Here is a 22,285-nt window from a genome sequence, read left to right on the forward strand (position 1 = left end):
CTGGGGCACCTCCTGCTTCACTGCCCTTGATGCCTGCACAGCTGTTTCCCTTACATATTCTCAGTCTTCTTCTCTGGCTGCTGATGTGTAGCAGTTTTTTCCTGTTCTTAAGTGCATCACAGGGGTACTACCACTGTTGCTGATGAGCTCGGCCTTGGCCAGCAGTGAGTCTGTCTTGGAGCTGGCCAGCATTGATGCTGTCAGACACAGGGTTCTCACACAAGCTACCCCTGTAGCCCTGCTGCTACCAAAACCCAATACTGAGAGCCAGTACCTCTCCTGTATCTCAGTGCTGTCTTCAGTTCTTGTTCACATCACAGAATTTGGATGAACATAAAAATGGGAAATAACCAAAATTAACAGTATGCTATGTTACTGGAGTTTTCAGTTAATAAAAAGATATCTAGTTTATTTCGTGCGTAGCTAACACATACTAGCTATAGCTAGTCTGAAGTCATCCCAATATGTTAGTCAGTATAAATTAGCAAAAAAAAAAAAGGGGGGGCAGGGATGACCAGTGTTTCAGTCTAATTCATTCATAGTACGAAGTCTGTTCCTTGATGCATTGAGTCAATAAACCAGTGAATTCTAATTGCAGTTTTGTGGAACTTTCTGGAGGTGGAAGTATAATTGTTTGGGGATTCATTTTTTTTTTTTCTTTAGCCATCATTAGGTTTTATTCATGTAAAATGTAATGCAACCTTGGATGATTCTACAAATTGAAGACTTCATATAAAGTGAACAGTAATTTCAGTACTCTGCCAGAAGGGAAATGATCCTACTAGAGAGGTCTTTCTATTTAAAATCTGAAGTTTTAAACCATTAATTGATAGCGATGATTAAAAGGGGTGGTGGTGGTGGAAATCTTGACTGTGTTTTCACTGTTCACCATTGTCTTTGTAACAGAAGATTAAATCAGTAAGCATACTATATTATTTTATTTTCATTCTCCAGATTAACAAATTAATTTATTTGGGTTCTAAATATTTCTTTTGCAGGAATGAAAATGAGTCAATTTATTATGCTTACTAAACAAATACGGTTATATACAAGTCTCGTAATTGTCTGGAAGAAACTGTGTTGTAATATTGACTGATGAGGAACAATTCCATTTTCTGAGATATTTTCAAATCTAGAATTTTTTAATGTAGCATGAGCTTTTGGAAAAGAATTGGAAGTTCCTATTGTCATCTTCTTCACCTAATAGCTAAATTACAAATAGTGACAATGGGGATGTGAGATTCAAATACATTATGCCTGATTTAGAACAGTGTTTTCCATCTCATCTGAGATTACTGTCAATGTTTTTTCTGAGACTTGTAACCATAACAGTTAAGTAACATCTGTGTGTATAGGGTTTCCTTTCTGTCCTCTCTACAGGCTAAGCTAAAACCAATTTCTATTGAAATCCTATGAAAATTTAAATAATTTCACAGAAGAATGCATGTTGCTATACTAAAATGTTGGTAACAGTACTACCTATTCTTCCTACTTTCCATTTTTAAGGCAAGGGATTAAATGATTATTCTAAAGATGAAATTATTTCTCTGCTCAACACAAATATAAATTTTTAAAACTGTATTCTACAGGAGTGTATAAAAGCCAGGAAGCTCGGCTAATGCTCCACATATATCTCATTAAAGCACCCTCCCATACATCTGTGAGCAAATTGAAAGAGGAAAAATGGGCTATGGATGGTTTTGTGAGTATATTTCTGCTACAAAAGTGATAGATTTTGTTGTTGTTGTTGTTGTTTGAAATCATACTGGTCTTCTACACCCAAAAAATCCTGAGATATATCAAATGGAATCTTTTTAGCAATGCTGATTCATTAAATGAAATGAAAATCTTTTTCTAAGACATAGAAGACCAGTCTGAGGGGAAATATGGAAATAGTAATACTGTGTAAACATAATTATACTGCACATTAACACAGAAGTCTTTATTCTACTTCTTTATTTTTATTCCAATATATTGAGAAATTTTATCATTGTGATAATATAATAATTTATATTAATATTTTATTATAAAATATAATGTTAATATTATAAAAATATCATTAGGCTAGCAGCCATATTTTACTTAATGGTGATAATTTTATATTGTATTTTGGTATTAATATGGTGTTACATACCATGAAAAAGCTGAACTGTTACATGTATCGGGAAAACAAAATAGATTTCTCTAATCAAGCATTAAGCCCCTTGGAGGTTCTGGGGCTGAGCTCATTCTTTAAAAAGAAGAAGAGAGTTCATAGCTGAGAGGAGGCAAAGTGAAAGAGAGGTGTAAAAAGAAGGAACAGCACAGGTGCCTTGGATGTGTTTAAACCTTGAAAAGGAAATCACTTCAGAGGACAGAAAAAACAAACATCCCCCAAGATAATGCTAAAGCTGGAAAAAGATGAGTCTGTTGGGGACCCGAGACACTTTATTTGCCAGAGAAGATGGCAGACTTTTCAGAAAAGAAAGGGCCTAAAATAATTTGGATGATAATAAACACTCATACATCCCTATTACACCGTACCATTTTTCAAGGAATTTGTCTGTTTTCTTAGTTTCACCTACTTTTAAAGCACTATAGGGACACCAGTATGGGTGCACATGCCAAAAGGAGAGAAGAGGTGTACATTGAAGTGTACACATAAATTTATATTTGTATAACTTGTGGCATTGCTTCCATAATAATTTTTCAAAAAGATGTAGAACAAAACAAAAACCAAAGCAAAAATCCCTAAACTGCCTAAACAATAAATAGTGTTAAAAGGGCTTATCTCCCTTGGTTTGTACAAACTTTATGCTTCATAAGCATGCCTCTGAGTTGAAAAAAAAAATGATAAAAGCAAGAAATTTACTTTCAAATTTCTAAATGTACAAAAGTATGCAGTACAGTCCCTATTATTTCATATGCTATTTACACACTGTTCTTATTTGACCATTTTCTCTTTTTTTCATCTGTTTTGGTGCTTTTTTGTTTTTTTGGGGTTTGTTTTGTTTTGTTTTGTTTTTTGTTTTTAACACTGTAATAGCTCAAACAGGTTGCTTTACCCCAAAGTAAGAATCTCACCTGAGAAATGCACCCTTTCTTCAGTGAAAACAGCTTCAGATCATTACTGAAGACATACTGTTGCCTTGAGAAAGGGAAGCTTAAGGGAAAATCTTGAAGGAACCTGCCTTGGGACCATTGAATTTAAACCTAATAACAATCCTGGGAAGCAAGTACCTGTAAATTTGAACACAATGTGTTAGTTTAGAATGTACTTACCTTAATAAGGGAGGTATTCATAAGATCACCACTCTTCTTTCTCCACCAATTCTTTTAGTTATACTAGCATATTTTGATCTTGTACCAAAGCCTTATTCAATATTCTTCTGGTCTACAGCTGTATAATTAAGTAATTATTGGGATAAGTGCTAGAAAGAACGAAGGAACTAACTGTCAATTGAATGTGAGGTCTTTTTTATTTACTTTTAAAGTAATGATTAAAAAATCAGCACTTGCATCTTTTAAGATTACCTACAATATAACCTTTGCCATCTACTTCCTAAACAAATCAGTTAATTTTGAAGTACATAAGTTGCTTAGAAACACTGACATCTTGATTTTCCAGAAAGTTTAAGTTGTTGTTTTAAAGAAATAATACAGTTAAAGGTAGTATAAGGTAGTATATGTGACCATAAGCTACCATGCCTAAGTTGTGCCTTTGACAGTTCTGTCTTTTCTTTTTAAATGTATAGATTTCTGAGAAAAAAAGAGGCCTTTTTTAGTCAGGAAAAAGCTACCAGACAAGCATATTAGGATATCTCTCTTCAATTAGATATTATTAACTTCTAACAAACTTTTCCCCATTTAATTCGAAGTACTATTTGTCTACAGGTATCTGCTGAACCTGATGGAGCAACATATGTTTTTCAAGGATTCATCCAGGGTAAAGATTATGGACAATTTGGACTGCAAAGATTAGGTATTCAGCAAATTGGATGTTTTTAACAGTATATTGTTGCATGTTCTGTTTTATTATTATGTCCAGTAGTATAAGGATATCCACAGGATGTTAGCAGTATTGGCATTTTATAGAATATTGAGATATTTATATTTTTAAAGTCTCATTTAAATAGTACTTACAAAGATTGTTTTGTCAGAAGTTGTAAGGAGTTATAAATGCCTTGCCTTGTACTGCTTAGTATAGCTATACATTTGTAATGTTTTGACCAATGTTGCTCTATGAATATATGTAAAATGCATTTAGTTTCACATCTTAATAACTAGTTAGAGAACCCATGTTGCAGAATGCTCTGATAAACTGGTTTCTTGCTCATGGTGCTGAAACAACATTTCACCTAAACGTTTGCTAAAGAGTGAAACTGCAAAATGTTTGCTATTAAATCTTTATGTTACACATAAGAAAACCAAAATGTTACTTACTCGGTAAGCATTTGTTTCCTAAAAATTGACAACTTGGTTCTATACTTTATTCTAAATGAAACTAAGAGTCTTTATTTGTCCTTTCTTGGAGAATTATAACCTTTAGGAAAATTAATTTACTTTTCTGATACAGTCTTAAGAACTGTGATATTTCTCCTTCCACAAGAATTTTAATTTAGTTAATACTAAATTCTTGAATGATGAAATACTACTGGAAATGCTTTAGAAGATGAATTATTTTTCAGTGATGTAATTGCTCCTTAGATAGAGCACTTATCTTCAACTAAAATTCCTATATGTGGATGTAAAAGTAAGTTTTTTTCAGCCACAAAATATTATCCATTCTGTTTCATTAAAAGCAGGAAATTCTTTAATTCTTGTGTGTGCTGGGAGGATTTATTAGTGAATCCATGAAGTAAAGGCATTTTTTTCTTTTTCCGCAGTACTAAGTCACAGTAAAATGCACTGGTTTGGATCTTGATTTTCACTGTATATGCATATGCAAATTTTTAAAAAATAATTTCTAGAAATATTTTTATCAAGAAATATTTTATTTAAATGAATATAAAAATAGTTATTTCCTTTTCTTAACTTCTTCAAAATATTTGATAGCCATCTAACAAGAACTAAAATGCAAGACTTCCTTGGCAGTTTTTTGATCAATTCTTATGAAAATTTTATTTCTTCCTTTGATTTTCAGAGAGATTTTTTTTCTTTTTTTTTTTTTTTTAGTTTTATATCTTCTAAGAACAGAATGGTTCACTCAGGTTTAGATTCCATATAAGAATTAATTGTAGTTATTATAGTCAATAATACAGTTACAGAGAGATTTACTATCATTGAACAGATTTTGTTTAGCATGCTTAGCACTTAATTATTTAATGTACACAAACACAAAGTACTTTCTCTGAAACAAAATATTTTGACTGCTGTTCCCATAAAATTTTCCTTACAGCTTTTAATTTATTTTTCTGTGCTTTAGTATGTTGACTGTCCATTTGTTTCTTTTTGTTCAGTCATTTGTTTTGGGGGGGGGGGGGGGGGGTATTATTATTTTCTATATATTACCTTGTAAGATCAAGAAAGTCAGAAAATATTATGCTATGCAATTCTTAAAAGTTCCAGTTCACAACTTAAAAATTAACTTAGAAGCTGAATTGTTATTCCTTTCCTCACATTAAAAAAAGTGTATATCTGTCTAGATAATGTTTCTCAACCATGCAGCAGCTCATATTCGTATTTTTACAATGTGCAGTATTTATTAATTTCTGAACTATACAAATATAATCAGTAATAAAATCAAATGTGTGTTGTTACAAATTTGACTTTTTGTAACGTAGTACATTAATGTGTATTAATAACATCCAAATCCTGAATCCCATAAAGAATTATGCTGTAAGATATTTACTGTACCAGAGTATACATATTGCTGTTCCAACATTTTGCATCCACTTTTTAATCAGAATGTGGTATACCACACTACATTTACTTTCCAGGTGGTCTCAGCATACAGCTATATGTATACAGCTGAAAACACTGTGATGATCTGATCACAAGGTGTTACTGAAGTCTGAAGTTTATTGAGTAGGATGTGCCAGGGTAACAGACACATATATTACTTCTTTTTTCTTCTTCTTTTTAGGTCTTAACATGTCTGAAGGTTCAATTTCTTCTAATCAACCACATGGTACAAATAGTAGTTCAGTGGCCATTGCTATCCTTGTGCCTTTCTTTGCCCTTATATTTGCTGGTTTTGGCTTTTATCTTTATAAACAAAGGTATGTAAAAAATATGTATATAGAACTGCTGTGTGACTTGGTGTTTTTATTGCCTTCTGTCTTTGTTAGTGTAAGTAAAGTTTTCTGTAAAACCACAAAATATTTAGAAACTCTGCATGTAGACAGTTCTTCCTACCTCTGTCAAAGTCTGGCATAATGCCTAAGAGATAAGTTTTATTGTACTATGCTATACTTTCATTCCTACCTATTTAAAATGTTATAAATTTCTCTTTATGATAGCAAAATGGATGCTATAAATTAATGACATATGGGGAATAATATAATTAATAGACTTTGTGTGTATTTACATTAGATTGCCCGTATTATTTTTTTTCACGTGACAGAATTAAGAGTCATATCTTAATTTATTCAATGCCTGCTCTGTTTATTGGCTTGCAAGTATATACAAGTATTATGTCATTGGGAGGTTTTATTATGGAACTGTTCCTGCATCTGAAATTATTAGTTCATATGCAATTTTGTTACATAGCCACCAGTCTTCTCAATTTCATTAGTCAAGTTCAACAGTGTTCATGTTATTGAGACCAGTATTAGTTCTTTGGATTTAGTGTCAATCTTTTCAGACAGCTTTAAAGCATTAGATGACTAAAGAAAATTTAATCACAAGACAATTCATTGCCTACTAACTTTCAAAATGGTGATTTATGTCTGGTAGCTTGACAATAGTAATTGTAAATATACTCTGCAAAATAACAGCAGTTTAAAACACATACTATCATTTTTAAACGGTATCACTTGTTTTTGAACTGCATCAGAATATGAAAATTTATTTACATAATTTTTTAATACATTTGCTGTCTACTGTATGTTGTAAGCACTTGGCTGCACATTTCTTATTGAGATTTGCAATACGGTATGCATTTTGCATAACAATATAGATGAAACATTTTCAAGGGACTGAACTTTGATATTTTGAGTTATTTGGTGAAAAATAAAATGTTTCAGCTATAAATTCATTCTTGATAAACTTGTTGAGTCTCCAAAAGGAAAAAGAAAATCTGAGTCACATGGCTAGGGAATTATTGAATCTTTACAAGATTTTGTTGCACTCAACTATTTATCATCTGATCATACAAGCGGAAATACCTACCTCTTCCTAGGTTGTAAACTAAATTTTTAAGTGAATACCATTGTAAATGAATCATGAATCCCTTAAACTTTGATAAAGACAGTCCTAATTCTTATCACGGATATGGAAAAATATACTGAGATATTTTACCTCCCATAATAGGAACTGGGAGCTAAATTCTATTCAGATTCTTAAACCACATCCAAGTCAGAGGGAAAAACTTCAGTTACAAATACTCTCTTTCTTCTACAGGACTGCACCTAAAACACAGTATACAGGATGCTCTGTACATGAAAATAATAATGGACAAGCTGCTTTTGAAAACCCCATGTATGACACAAATGCGAAGTCCGTGGAAGGGAAAGCAGTACGATTTGACCCCAACTTGAACACCGTTTGCACAATGGTATAATGTGGCAATGATATGTCTTCAAAGTCTGGAAATTGACACACAACACAGTGCACACAGTTCACTGATTAAAAAAAAAAAGAAATTAAAAAAAAATTAAAGCACACTTTTCAGGATATACTGGGTCACCTTTTCCTGAGGATGATAGAAAAGAATGGGTTGTGGTTACTTTGTTTTGATTTTGTTTTTCATAAACTGGATCAGAATTCTTCTTCGTGTATACCATGGAGAGTTTTACAAACATTTGCTGCACTCCATGAGTGCTACTCACAGTTTATTTGCTTTTTTTAAAAAGGAGGTTATTCTAAAACATAAAACATATTTGCATATATTGGAGGAGCATCCACTATCAGTATTTCTGTGCTTTATAAAAACTATAATAGACGGACTGGGTAAAAAAAAAAGATATAGATAGAAAATAAGAGCTATACTTACAGGAGACAATAGGTCACTGACTTCTCTTTAACAGTCATATTTCTCATAAGTTTTTACCTTTTTTTCATTTATTCAGCCCATTTATTTTTCTCAGAACAGTTAAGTTTTTAAGTCCAGGATGTAGTATTTAGAAATCAGTGAGTTCAAAGTACTTTTTTCATGTTACAAAAGAAAAATTAAAATATCATGTTCTTATTTAATGAATTTCCCTTCTCTGATTCATATCTTGGTTCCTTTTCATGTTCCAAGTCAAGCACCTTTTCTCTGTTTTCATTAACAATACCCACAAATGATAATGTTTCTGCATTTCTTTTGTCAATCATACAACTAGACAAATTTTACAATCAAGAATCTAGTATAAATTGAGCTTTGTCATGTGGCTATGTTCTTTACCACTGAAGGTCATTCAAAAGAGTGACCATCTTACATTTTTTCAAATGTAAAACGTAATGACATTTCCAATTAAAAAGTGCAGCTTACAGTAACATTAGTAATGAAATCCATATATCAAAAATTTAAGAGTCCTGTTTTCACTCGATGCTAGTTAAATCCACTTTATTCCTTTAGTATTTTCTCAAAATGCATGCACAAAGCATGGCAAAATCCCATTACAGTTAATGAATTCTAATAGACTTCGATGAACTTTGGATCAGACCTGCAAGGCAAAAGGAAGTTATAATTTGGAAATACTTATTTTTCACATCTATTTTATCTATATATTTCATACTTTATGGAAACAAATCCTTACAGCTAATGATTTAAAATTGAATATGTTACCATAGTGCAATGAAAAAAATATTACTAGATAAATAAATAAATGAATGATTATATAAAGCCATGATTTTATTAGGGATAATCCATTCATTTTAGGGACAATTCAGATTCCACAGCCCTCAGATACAAGTTTTAGACATTCCAGAATCACTTCTAAGGAAATGTAATTTTTAGTTTTACAGTTATTTCATATCAGAATTATTGAACGGCAACTCAGTAATTTATTTAATGTAGGTCATTGTCTTCCATTCATAGCATGATTCACAAATGCTGTGTGTTAGCCAGTGTGAATTATCTGTTATTGTCCCTTTCAGACATTATTAATTCTGTGAAAATCTAAACTTTTTATTACCGTAATAGAGAGTGCCTACCAAAAATCATTGTACCCAGGATTGCTGCTTGGATTTCTATAATGTTTGATGAATTTCTTATAAACCATTTTACAACACTTTGTTTTGAATATTCATACAACTCTGTCAAACTGTATTCTACTAAAAGGATGCTGTTTTATATTTTATACCATTGGTTGTTATTTATTCTTGTTTATTCAAATGACTGCAATAACTATGATTCATTCATTAATGTTAAAGTTAATACATTTGGATCGTTTAAAATGTTTCTTCTGCAACTGGCTACTCCTCTTATATTAATGCATACACTTTTGTAAAGAAGTATATTTTTATGAAAAAGGATTTGTAAAAGTATGATGTAAATTTTCAGTGCAATGTAAACAAAATAAAAATGGACAATTGCTTTTTTTAACCATGTTTCTTCTTTGGAAAATGAGCTTTTAAACTAATTTCAGTTGTGAAGATGAGAAAATAACCAAATTAATATTTCAAATCTGGTATTTTTGTGGGTCTTAAAATCATGTTTTCTTTTTTAATCTTCCTGTGAATTTTGGGTGAAGTAGCAAGACTTAGATTACTTTCATAAATAACTGATGAGCACAATGTGCAAAATTACCTATTTACTAAAATTAATTTTCTGTTTGTCTTGAAGATTTACAAAAAAATAAAAAAGGCCTATACTTTTTAACCCAGTGAAAAGCACAGAAAACCCTCTTTTTTTACTTTCAAAGAAAAAAAAAAAAAGAAAACCTTAGTGTTCCTCAAGGTTGTAGACAGCCTACTTTGCACAATTATTTTGCTACCTTTCTGCAGAAATATACAGGACATACACATTAACAGGTAGTACCCATGCATACAGTACTTTCTGGCATAAAAAAAAAAAGTATCTTAATTATTTTATTATAATATTAAAACTGTCTTTTAAATACTTCTCTTGCTTGCAAGCATGGAAAGTGGATGACAAATCCTGATATGCAATGCTATTCATAGGATAACCAGGGGCAAAAAAAGTCTAATGTTCTTTTGTGAATTTGGTGCTCTATATAAACTAAAAAGGCCCATTCAGGCTCACATTGAAACCAATAAAGACTGTTGTTAAATAGGTTGGAAAGAGAAACAAGGAGTGACTGTAAAAATGGTATTGTGAGGATCATGCACTAATGTTTGGGTAGTGGTGGTGTCGCAAGTCTAGAGTAAATTGGTTAATTATGAAAAGCAAAAAGAATCCTGTTTCACAGTGGCCAAACTTTCATATGCAACCTAGAATCTGAAGTTAAGCTCTTCTTTTTTTGGTTTATGCATTATATGCTTTAACATATAAAAGTAAATAAAATTTATGTTGAATACGTTCAACAATTCTGTTAATGCTTAAGCTAGTATCCACTTTGTGCTTTTCAAGAGTTGTACTGACTTCACTTTAATAGGGAATGAACTATTCGTAATATATTGGGAGTTTTTTTGTTCTGTTGATTTGTTAGAGTTTTTTAATTTTGTTTTGGGTTTTTTTTGGGGTGGTTTGTTTGCTTGTTTTTTACTGTAGTTCCTGAACTGTTTGACACATAATTTTGTGTGTGTGAACTGTTCCATTTTCTAGTAGCAGAGTGGTTAATTTTCACTGTGGCATATGGAATTTCAAGTTTTGGTTGCTTGGTGGGAGTTGGTTAGCACGGTCTACTCATCGTTTCTTGTTTTTCTCAGGAAGATAGCTGAATTCAGACTTTTGGTCCTCCAAGCACTTTGGCTACATTATTCAAGCAAACACACTACACAGAGAAAATGTGCAGGAATAGAGAGATTTTTATGCAACTCTGAGAGGCCTTTCAAGATTAAGGCAGCTTCTGCAATACTACGGACTGAGATTTAAAACTTCATTTAAGTTTCTATAGCCAATAGCCACTAAACTGGGTACCTCTGGAGACACTGAGAGTAGCTGTCTCTGAGATTTGTTGAACTCTTTGAATTCTACATTACCTGCATGGTCTGAGTCCACTGGTCCACTACATCTCATTAAAGGCATACCACAGTCTTGTTCATTGCTGGAATACAGAAACCACAGTTTCACATGTATTCACCAAGGTAGTTGTGCTAGTAGAACTACTCAGAACAACTAGACCATCATAAAATAGAGCTTAAAATGTCAGATTTTACTTTTATTTGTGAAAAAAAGCTGGCATAAATATGTAGACATCTTATCCTGGAGGAATTCCTTGACAACAATACAAGAAGCTGCTCTTGTCATGGAAATCATTTAATAGCTACAAATCTTACAGCTTCTTGTAGACAGCTAATGGGAAGTGAGTCCATAGCCAAGTCATTAAGCTATTAATCTAGGCAGAAGACAGCTTTTATTTTCCAGGCCTTAAAAGCACGTATCTCAACTCACTAGTACAGTTGGCTGAAGTATTATGAAGTATTCATCATTTTTTCCAACATTAGTGAAATGCAAGGAATTTAAAATCTTGGATAACACTGCACAAAGACGTCAGCAAACCTGTACCCCAGTTTGTAGACCCAGTTGTAAGTCCTTAACTACTACCTAGCTACTGCAACATCTCAGTAAAGCATGGATCTCCCATTCAGGAATATACCATTTTTTTGCCATGTATGGTTCTGCCCATGATCTTTCTATAAAAGATGATCTGTTCCACAATAAGAAAGTATGTGTTGCAGCATTCTTTATAAGATAATCAAAGTTGGAGAAAAATGTGGCTTGTATCATTTGTTATACTAAAACCCCACAATCTTTGTTAGATTTATATTTGAAAATATTTTCCCATTTCAGATTCTCAGTATGGATTGATATAGGTACACGAAGTGTCTGTGACTTCAGGAGGACCACCCAAGCAATGGTAAACTCAGCAGCCAAGTTCCAGAGCTTGTCTTGTACACATTTTGTTAGCAGTCTTACTAGCCTTAATGATACTACAGAAAATCTAATTAGCATCTCTCAACACCCCAAAATTTTCTTTTATTTTCTGTGATTTCTTTTTTATTTTGTCACCAAAAGTTCAATCAAACATGATGGAGAAAGATGCACTGGATTGGTTTTCTGGTAAAGCTGGAAGATAATAAAATCTGTATTATTGGTTAGCAATTAAACATGTTATTCTTTACCTCCTTTTATATCTTCCTCCGTTAAATAATTCTTACAGAAGAGAGTATTCACTATGAGGGGAGCATGATGTAACATTGAAGAATGTGGTTTAGTTTAAGATTTCTGCACTGTATATCTTTTTTATTTTCCAAAATCTTTGTGAGATCCCAGCTGGCATTTTTTAAACAAATGAAAGCCTGTCATTTCAGCACTAAGTTGGCTTTATCTTTAGTTCCAGACTAAGTCTCCTGCTGTTTGATCATTTTGTTCATCATGTACTTTGTACTGCTGTCCTAAGTGACAGCTAGGACAATGGAAAAATGATTCATAATTTGGTTTCCTTATGTAGTAAAATAAGTACAAAGAGTAATAACTCAGGCAAATAATTTTGAATAAAATTTTGCAGTGTCAAAGATTAAGCAGGATGAATATTGAATGAACATTTGATTACATAAAAAATGTTCCAGTGAAGTGACTGTGTTCCGCATTCATTATCTTCTTGATGCTGAAACTATGGCAACATAACATCCTGACCTACTCAACTGGGAATAAGTGTAGTAGTAGTTCTGATAAGTAGGTCCCACCATTTTGTGAAAACATTATGAATGTTGAAGACTTATTTCATTCTCTAGTAATTGGTCAAGTATCCAGTGAGTATCTGTCAGTGCTCCACACTTCCCTGCAAACAAAATTACACCAAAACAACCAGACTAGACTAATTGGGTCAAAATACTTTTTTGTTTGAAGTCTATCGAGAAGACACTTGTAGAAGGTGCCCTAGCTACCAAACAGACTGAAGAGAAGATAACTTCCATCAAAGGAGTTGCACATCCATTTTAAGGTGACATCCTAAACCACATTAATTAAAGTCCAGTATTTTATGCTCTAGCTGTGTGTTCACATTTCTAATAATATACACAATGTTTATCAGAATAAACTTTGATCCCAATTACCTGGTACTGATAAAATAATTTATATGCTTAAGATAAAAGATGCTGTGTAGGGGCAGATTAATTATATAGTCATCTTTTCCAATACTTAAATGGCAGGAGATTAAATCTGAAACACTCTAAGTCTCTGCTGGTGATTTTTCTGAGGCATTCTGCTTGGTGTTTTATCACATTCTGCAGTGATAAGAGTTTAGCCAGTGAAGTGCTAGAATTCAGAAACTGGGAAATAAATAAAAATAACCTTTTCAAATTAAGAATAGACTTTTGTCTAAGGGAAGCATAGCACAGAAGGATTCTACCCCCATATATCAAGTGATGAATTTGCAAATCCATGGGGAATCACCACATTCATGGTTAGTTCACCAAGAGAATGCTTAGTAGTATAATTTGAGTAATAATTTCTTAAGTTGTTTTTTTTTTTTTTATTATTTTCACTCATGTGGATTCACAAATAGGTTGATGCTGGAAAAGTGGTCAGAAAGCTCTAAAAGTGCCTAAGAAGAAAAATAAATAGAAGTATGGAAAAGCATAAAGGAAGTAGATTGGTGTTCTGTGTTAACCAGCTAAATGGTGTTATATTTGATCAGTGATTGTGAAACCAAATGAGTAATATCAGGCTGATATGACTTTACCTTCCAGGCTCTCAGAGCAGCTTAATCTGTTCATTTCACCTGTGTTCATTTTTAGGGAAAAAAATTTGTTCCTCCACCTCTTAGCTGTTTTATTAAAAAAAATAATAATGTTTTATTCATAAAAAGTTTTGACAGGGTCCATCCTATTTAATGATCTGCTAAAAACCATGATTTACATGGGTTTTGAGAGCATTTCTGCAGTTAAGTTTTTATTAAGGTAGAATCAATATATTTATCTCTTAAAACAACAAAGATAAATTTACAAGTCTCAAAATATTTTTTATACTTCTGATTTATGTATGGCATTTTGAAATATATTTTACAAATAAAAGTTGTGACAGTCTACCTCTGACTATGTTATGTAGAATACAATACTTATCTCTAAAGTGACAAGCAAAGAAAATTAATGAAAAGCTCTCACTGCACTTATTTACTGCTCTTTTTACATGGCCTGTAAGTCTAAGATTGCCAAAGATGAAGCAGGACCTATATTAGATGTAAGACTGATAAATAAAATGCATTTCCAATAAAGTAACTGTATTTTCCCTCTTTTATTATCTTCTCTGGATGCTGAAACTATGTCAACATGATAATAATTGTCTCTAACCAAACCTAAAACAGGCTAATTGTGCAATATCAGTCATGCCTGTGATTCTAAAATAAGATGATGATGAATTGTCATTATTGAACAGCAAAAATAACAAGTTTGGCCTGGAGTACAAAGCTTTCCTATAAATGAAGAAATTGATACTTAACCACATGTTAATGAGCTAGGATAAACTGTCAATTGCTCTTTGAGAAAAAGGTTATATAGCACAAGAAAAATTCAGAATGGGCAATTGTCCTCACCTCAGCCACCAACTCCAGAGAATAATGCAAAGTGACAAAAGCAATTAAGATAGCTAAGGAGCTGATAGTAGAGGAACCAGTTAAGGCAGATGTCTCATATTGTTTCTAAACATGTCCAGAAGGTACTGAAGAGTATATACATACTACATAGATGTATATCCCGTGTATATATACATATACACACTATATACATGCTATATAAAAAATAATTATATATATATCTCCATGCGCACCTCTAATGTAAAATCAATCCATTGGAGGTGAAATTTTCTCTACTGTGCTACTATATATAGCATAGTATATGTATATGATATCTTGATTCTATACTATATTTAAAGTATATAAATATTAAATATATACACATTCATATATTCATTCACCTACGTGGTGAAGTCAGTTTGCAAGCAGGAGATCCTCATAAATTATTTATTTCTTCACATTACAATATATTTACCACCTGTTGAGCCGTAACTGCAGGAAGACCTTGTCTAGACAACTGCAAAATGTAAATGCTCTACAATAATAAGAATATCCAATACCGGTAGCAACATGTTATATTTAGTGTTAAAAGCTTCCAAGTGTGAGGTATGACTTTAAGTGCCTTTATGTTCATGGAAGATAAGATGTAGTTGTTTGAAAGAGAGTGATTCTATTATACTGAGAAGACTAAATTAGTTTTCAAAATACAGGGACAATAAAGGCCTTCATAAAAATATAGCAGAATTTATTATTTTTTTAAAACAGAATTAGAAAGTACAGTACTTTCCCCTATTATGTGGCACAACTATGGACCAATACAATGCAAGTAACACTTCAAGCTGTTTGAGGTGGAATTCATCAGTATTAAAAACTGAAAGCAAAAGCTATGGTCTCACACAATGTTCAAAGAAATTTTACAAACACAGCATGAACAATAGAAAAATGTAGTGTGTCAAACGCCATGACATTCATAGACACCTACAATGAGCTTAAGTCACTAGCAACCTTATGTCTTAAAAAACCTTAAAAACATTTTAAGACCTTTCCAGTGTAGTAACATAATTCTGTGTTTCATACCTTCATTCTATGCTTTCATTCTAAACACGAAAATACTTTCGTTATACCACAATAAAAATAACCAGCTACATGTAACTGTCCTTTATCATGGTTCTTGTTACCTCTGTGGGTGAGACGTGGATACCTGCCTGTTGGAAGAAGGGTTCACCAGAGTCAAGAAGACACTCAATACGAGTTATGCATCTTGCTCAACTTTATTAGTTTCTAACACTACTTATATAGAACCAATACACATGCATATTCATAAAGCAGAAATATAATTGGTTAGTAGTCTCTAAACGCGCGCGGTTCTCACACCCCTAATTATCATGACTAAAATAAGCATTCTATCCATGTAGCTAATTGTGTTGCTGTGCTTCAGCCTTGTAGTTTGTTACTCCCTATTTTCCTATACCGGTCCCTATCTTTCCTGGCCCTGCACCTGCTTTCCCAGCAGCTGTATCTTGTTACAGCCACGGCCTGTTGGCACAACATAATTACTTGGTCTTAAGATTCAAGAATAGCTCAAGGCTACCTTTCTTGTTAACTTCAGCACAGCAACTTCAGTACAATTCTGATTACAGGCCTATTCTAATACCAGGCCTGGACTGTGCAGATCTTCAGAGATTCTAAGGCCATGCTTCTGCAGCCGTTCTTCTACACCTGCCTAGCTGGGATGTCATGATGCTGGCATAGCTAGCTTTATTTTATCAACTAACCTTAGATTTGAGAAAGATGCAACAGATCTGGACCCCACACTCATGTAGCATGGAAGTATGATGCAACAGAAAGTAACGTTCTTCATGCTTCCTTTTATCTGTTCTTTTCCATCCTTCAACAAGGACTAGGTTATCAGAAAACAAAATGCTTTTCCTCTCCACATGCAAAACTGGTGTGATATGGTGCCTAATGACAAAGGATTAGCCTCTTTTCAGTACTTTTACCTGGTGCTGCCTTAGCAAGCACAAAAAATGGAAGAAGAAAAAGGGTTAAAAAAAAAATCATTAACATCAGCCAAATCCTTCCTTTGCCGAGACCCTTAAAAATAGAACAGATAATACATCTGCTTTTGGATTTGATGATCTACAGGGTTTTTTCCAACATAAATGATTCCATGATTCTATGCTGTTGTGCAACATGAGCAAGATGCAAGAATTCTGGGCCATCCCTATAGCATTTGTAAGGGATACCAAATGGGAGCAGAATGTCAGTTCTGCTTCCTTGTTATAAGACGGGCCATGAAAGTCACTAGGAAAACAATTTCATTCTGTGGAGGGGTTTGAAAATTCAGAGGCCTATTTAGTGTTTATGACGGAAGATTTATCCAGCTAGAATCACATTCTTCATGTTACTCTCCTGGGAATACTTGCTGTCTGCAAATACCTCCAGCTCTTGACTTCTAGAGTCTGGTAGCTGAGACTCTCAAAGTACTAAAAAGAGCTAACAGGTTTCTGGCAGTATTGTGATGACATTTAAATGTCTTTATGAAAGATTTCTATTTTGACAGAGCAACAAATTATGTGCATAAAAATGGTTTTGTGAAAATATTCTCTGTTGAGGAGGTAAGGCTATATAACTCAAACAAAACTGTAAGTTCCCAGAACTAAAATATACATATAAAACTCTCAGAATTTCTTTACGGTCCATTTCTTTCAGCTTCAAAGCTTCTGAACTGTTTTGCAGTAACAGAAAGCTGCTGGTATCATAGCCAGGAATATGAGAACAGGGTAGGAAAAAAGTTTCAAACAGATCATTGAAGTAGTTAATTCTCAATCGTGGAATTATAGGATTAGATTATTATGGAGTAATTCAGGCTGGAAGGTGCCTCGGGAGCTCTCTATTCCAGGCTCTTGCCCAAAGCAGTGTCATCTGTGAGGTCAGATTAGGGCTTTATCCAGATGGGTCTTGAAAACCTCCAGGAATGGAAACTGCACAACCTTCCTTGGTAATTTCTTTCACTGCCCGACTGTCCTCATGGGGAAAAATTTTTCTCTCTGTGCTACATTGGAGCCGCTCCCTTATGGATTTTGCCTGCAGTTTCTTGTCTTCCTGTAATGTATTCATGCAAAGATTTTGCCTCTCTCTGAGACCATCCTCACAGATATTGGGAAAATGTAATTAAGTCCTCCCTGCAAAGCTGTCTCTTCTCCAGGCTAAATAAATCCAGCTCCCTCAACCCTTACAAAACAAGTTTCATGGTGCCAAGCCATCTTGGTGGCCAAACCAATTTATCAACGTCTTTTTTGTCTTGGAGGTCTCTAAAGAGGTGCAGTGTTCTAGGTGCTGTCTAGCAAGTCTTGAGTAAGAGGGGAATCCCTCGATCTACTGGCTACTTTCCTGCTAACCAAGCCAAGGATGCCTTTGGCCCTCTGCTTGCAGGGCACATTGATGGCTCATGATCAGCTTCCTGCCTGCTGTGACTCCCAGAGTCTTCTCAGCAGAACCTCTCCCCTGCAGTCAGTCTTCAGCTTGTATTGCAGCCTGGGGAACATCTTTGCCAGGTGCAAGATCTCCTATTTGTTTTTGAAAAATTTCATAAGGTTTCTGTAATCCTGTGTAGGTCTTTTTGGAAGGCAGCACTGCACCCAGCAGTACCGACTGCTACCTCACTCACACTTCGTCATTTGCAAATTTGCTGAGAATTCACTGTCAGCTCCTCTGGGTCATTGATATGGCTATTAACAGGACACGCTCCTGAACAGGCCCCTGAGAACCACCACCAGCCTCTTGGTTAGGGTAAACACTACCCTTCAATCCTGATCTCCCAAACAATTTCTTACCCACGTGGTTATCCACCCATTCAGACCATAATGTCCCAACATAGGTATAGGAATATTTTGGGACACTGTCAAAGACTACTGAAGTTTAGATGACTGACATTAGTACTGACCCTTATCTACAAATATAGTCAATTTTATTTTTAAAGGCAATGCAGTTGTTTAGGAGGGATTTTTTACTATGGAGGTGACAGATACTCTAACAGTTGTGAAATCTCCATCTGCCTCTGGAGATAATTCAAAACTCAACTGGACACATCCATAAGGAACTTGATCTAACTGGCCCTAGTTTATGTGGGGGTTAGTCTAGGTGAACTCCAAAGAATCCTTCCAAATTATTTTATGTTTCTGAATAAGTCACAGGGAGATGATGGGGCAAGCAGAGAATAAGACAGGAAAAAGGTAGCTGAGTGCAGCCACATATTTTCTTCTGGTGGAAATGAGGAGACCAAGCTTTTATACTGGATTAGATGAGCTCTATTCATTCATTCTCATTCACTCTTCATGTAACAAGTGAAGAGCTGTCTCCCCTGTCATGACAAGTTACTCCTTCAGCTATAAATGCCACTTTTTTAAGGCGGAAGCAGAGGTGGGGAACATAAGGAAAACAGAGCATCTTCAGGGCTAGAGGCATATAATTTACTAGCTGCTTTGTTTGGTCTTTTCCTGGGAAAAGCTCCAGGAAAGACAGCTCAGGAAGACTACAAAGATGTGAGGTTATGCAAAGAAAAAATTACAAGGGCTATAGCCCACCTGGAACCCTAGAACTTAATCTTGCTACTGCCTCAAAAGACAATAAAATATGTTTCTATAATATATATATTAGCAACAAAAGGAGGGCTAGGGAGAACCTCCATCCTTGATTGGATGCAAGGGGAGACAGTGACAAAAAGGATGAGGAAAAGGCTGAGGTACTTATGGTTCTTTGCCTCAGTCTTTAATATTAAGACCAGTTGTGCTCCAGGTACATAGCTCCCCGAGCTTGAAGACAGGGGCAGGGAGCAAAACAAAGCCCCCATAATCCAAGGGAAAATGGGCAGTGACCTGTCACACCAATTAAGACACAGACAAGTCTATGGGACTTGATGGGATACACCTAAGGCTACTGAGGGAGCTGGTGGAAGTGCTCACCAAACCTCTTTCAATCATTTATCAGTAGTCCTGGATAACCAGGGAGGTTCCAGTTGATTTAGCAAATGTGACACCCATCTACTAGAAGGGCAGGAAGGAAGATCCACAGAACTATGGTCCTGTCAGTCTCATCTTGGTGCCATGGAAGTTTATAGAACAGATCATCCTGAGTGCCATCACACAGCACATACAGGACAATCCACTGTGGTGGGTTGACACTAGCTGGATGCCAGGTACCCACCTAAGTTACTCTATCACTCTTCTCAGCCAGATAGATGAGAGAAAGTATAACAAAAGGTTCATGGGTTGAGATAAGGATGGGAAGACATCACTTGCCAATTATAATCATCGGCAAAACAGACTTGAGGAAAATTTATTATAAACCAAATCAGAATAGGACAGTGAGAGATAAAAACTAAACCTTAAAACACCTTCTTCCTACTATCAACTTCACTCTCAAATTCTCCACCTCCTCTCCACCAGGGGGACAAGGAACAGGGGTTATGGTCAGCTCATCAGACATTGCCTCTGATGCTCCTTCCTCCTCAGGTAAAGGACTCCTTACCTTCTTCTGCTGCACCGTGGGGTCCCTCCCATGGAAGGCAGTTCTCCATTAACTTCTCCAATGTAAGTCCTTCCCACAGATTGCAGTTCTTCAGTGTGTGCTGCTCCCACCACACGTCTTGCCAGAAGCCTGCTCCAGTGTGGGCTTCCCATGGGGTCACAGCCTCCTTCAAGAATCCACCTGCTCCGGCAGGAGGTCCTCCACAGGTTGCAGGTGTATATCTGCTCCACTGTTAGCCTCCATGCGCTGCAGGGAAACAGGTTGCCTCACCATGGCGTTCACCCACAGGCTACAGGGGAAAAATCTGTTCTGGTGCCTGAAGCACCTCCTTTTCTCCTTCACTGACTTTGGTGTCTGCAGACTTGTTTCTCTTAAATATTCTTACTCACACAAGCCAGTTTCGCCGCACTAGCAAGACTAGCTAGCTACAGCAGGGCTTTTACCATCACCTACCAGGTCAATAAGTAGTTCCCATGCCTTGCCCTAGCACAGCCACCAATTCCCCGTAAGGTTTCAAAAGTTCATCTGTTTGTGCTGTTTCTGCATCCTCTTCAGACCAGTCCACCCTGCTTCTTGCCTCTGCTGCATCCAAATTCTTTCTTCTCTGGGCTCCTCTTCTAGCCAGTCTCTCTTCAACCAGGCTCCCTTCTTCTCCCAGGGCCTCTCTTTGTTGCTCCTACATCCAGGGCAATCCATCTCCTCCCTCTGCTACTTCCAGGTCTCTCTTCCTCCAGTGCTTCTCTTAAATACCCCTCAGGAGCTATTTAACTACTTAGCAGGAACCAGCCACAGCTGCACATTATCCACATCAGCCAACCCACAGCTGTATATTGTCAATGTTAAATAACTTGCTTTCATTCCTCTATAATTCCTCTACAAGCCAGCAGTGTGACCAGGTGGCCAAGAAGGTCAATAGCATCCTGGCTTGTATCCAAAATAGTTTGGACAGTAGGACTAGGGAAGTGATCGTCCTCCTGTTCTCAAGGTCATACCTTGAATATTGTGTTCAGTTTGGGGCCTCTCACTACAAGAAAGACATTGAGGCGCTGGAGCATGTCCAGAGAAGGGCAACAAAGCTGGTGAAGGGTCTGGAGCACAGGTCTTATGAGGAGCAGCTGAGGGAACTGAGGTTTATTCTGGAGAAAAGGGGACACGGGAGACTTTACCACTCTCTATAACTACCTGAAAGGAAGCTGTAGTGAGGTGGGTGTGAGTCTTTTCTCCCAGGTAACAAGCAATAGGACAACAAGAACTGGCCATAACTTGTGGCAGGGGAGGTTTAGTTTAGATATTAGGAAAAATTTTGTCACCCAAAGGGTTGTCAAGCATTGGAACAGGCTGCCCAGAGAAGTGGTGGAAGCACTATCCCTGGGTGTATTTAAGAAGTGTGTACATGTGGTACTTTGGGACATGGTTTACTGTTGAACTTGGCAGTGCTAGATTTACAGTGGATTGGATGGTTTTAAAGGTCTTTTCCAACTAAATGCTTCAATTATTCTATGAAAGGAGAGCATGTGATCTAAACCTCCAAAAGAAATGGGAATTTGATTAATTTTCTGTTTACATGACATTATTCATTCTGTACACACCGTAATGCCTAGATGAGGGAGGTCTGAAATCTTAAGAATGTGAGTTATTGCTAGTACTTCATAAAAATCAAGGGACGTGTTGTGTAAGGCAGGAAGTATTAGGGCTCATCTGACACGGTAAAATCAAGCAGTCTAAAGATGTTCTTGTCTGATTTGACTTTGGCACTCATTATATGTAGAGTAACACAGCACTGTACATCTTCGAAGTCAGTGCAGGCTGAATATAGATTTGCTTGCTGTTGTCATCAGGAACATAAACCAGCCACAAGATCAAAAAAGCAACTTTCAGTGTACTGCATTTTAGAGCATATAAATTAGGAAAGAGTGCTGAGGAAATACATTTAAACTGTATGTATGGATTTTAACAGAAGTAATCGCAACAAATCAAATTAGAAACAAAACAGA

At 35.4% G+C, this 22,285-nt stretch overlaps 1 protein-coding gene across 3 annotated transcripts in view; it reads left to right on the forward strand.

The window, feature by feature from the left end:
• Positions 1-9,619, forward strand: part of CSMD3 (CUB and Sushi multiple domains 3) — a 726,530-nt gene extending 716,911 nt beyond the window's left edge. For all 3 annotated transcript variants that reach the window (XM_055706136.1, XM_055706138.1, XM_055706139.1), the window contains 4 exons: positions 1,590-1,702; positions 3,874-3,961; positions 6,065-6,200; positions 7,543-9,619. In XM_055706136.1, the coding sequence (XP_055562111.1) occupies positions 1,590-1,702; positions 3,874-3,961; positions 6,065-6,200; positions 7,543-7,702 (497 nt within the window). In that variant the 3' untranslated portion in view covers positions 7,703-9,619. The remainder of the gene's footprint in view (positions 1-1,589; positions 1,703-3,873; positions 3,962-6,064; positions 6,201-7,542) is intronic.
• Positions 9,620-22,285: the final 12,666 nt, after the last annotated feature.

The sequence above is a fragment of the Falco cherrug genome, chromosome 3, assembly GCF_023634085.1.
Source record: "Falco cherrug isolate bFalChe1 chromosome 3, bFalChe1.pri, whole genome shotgun sequence".
Lineage (NCBI taxonomy): Eukaryota > Metazoa > Chordata > Aves > Falconiformes > Falconidae > Falco > Falco cherrug.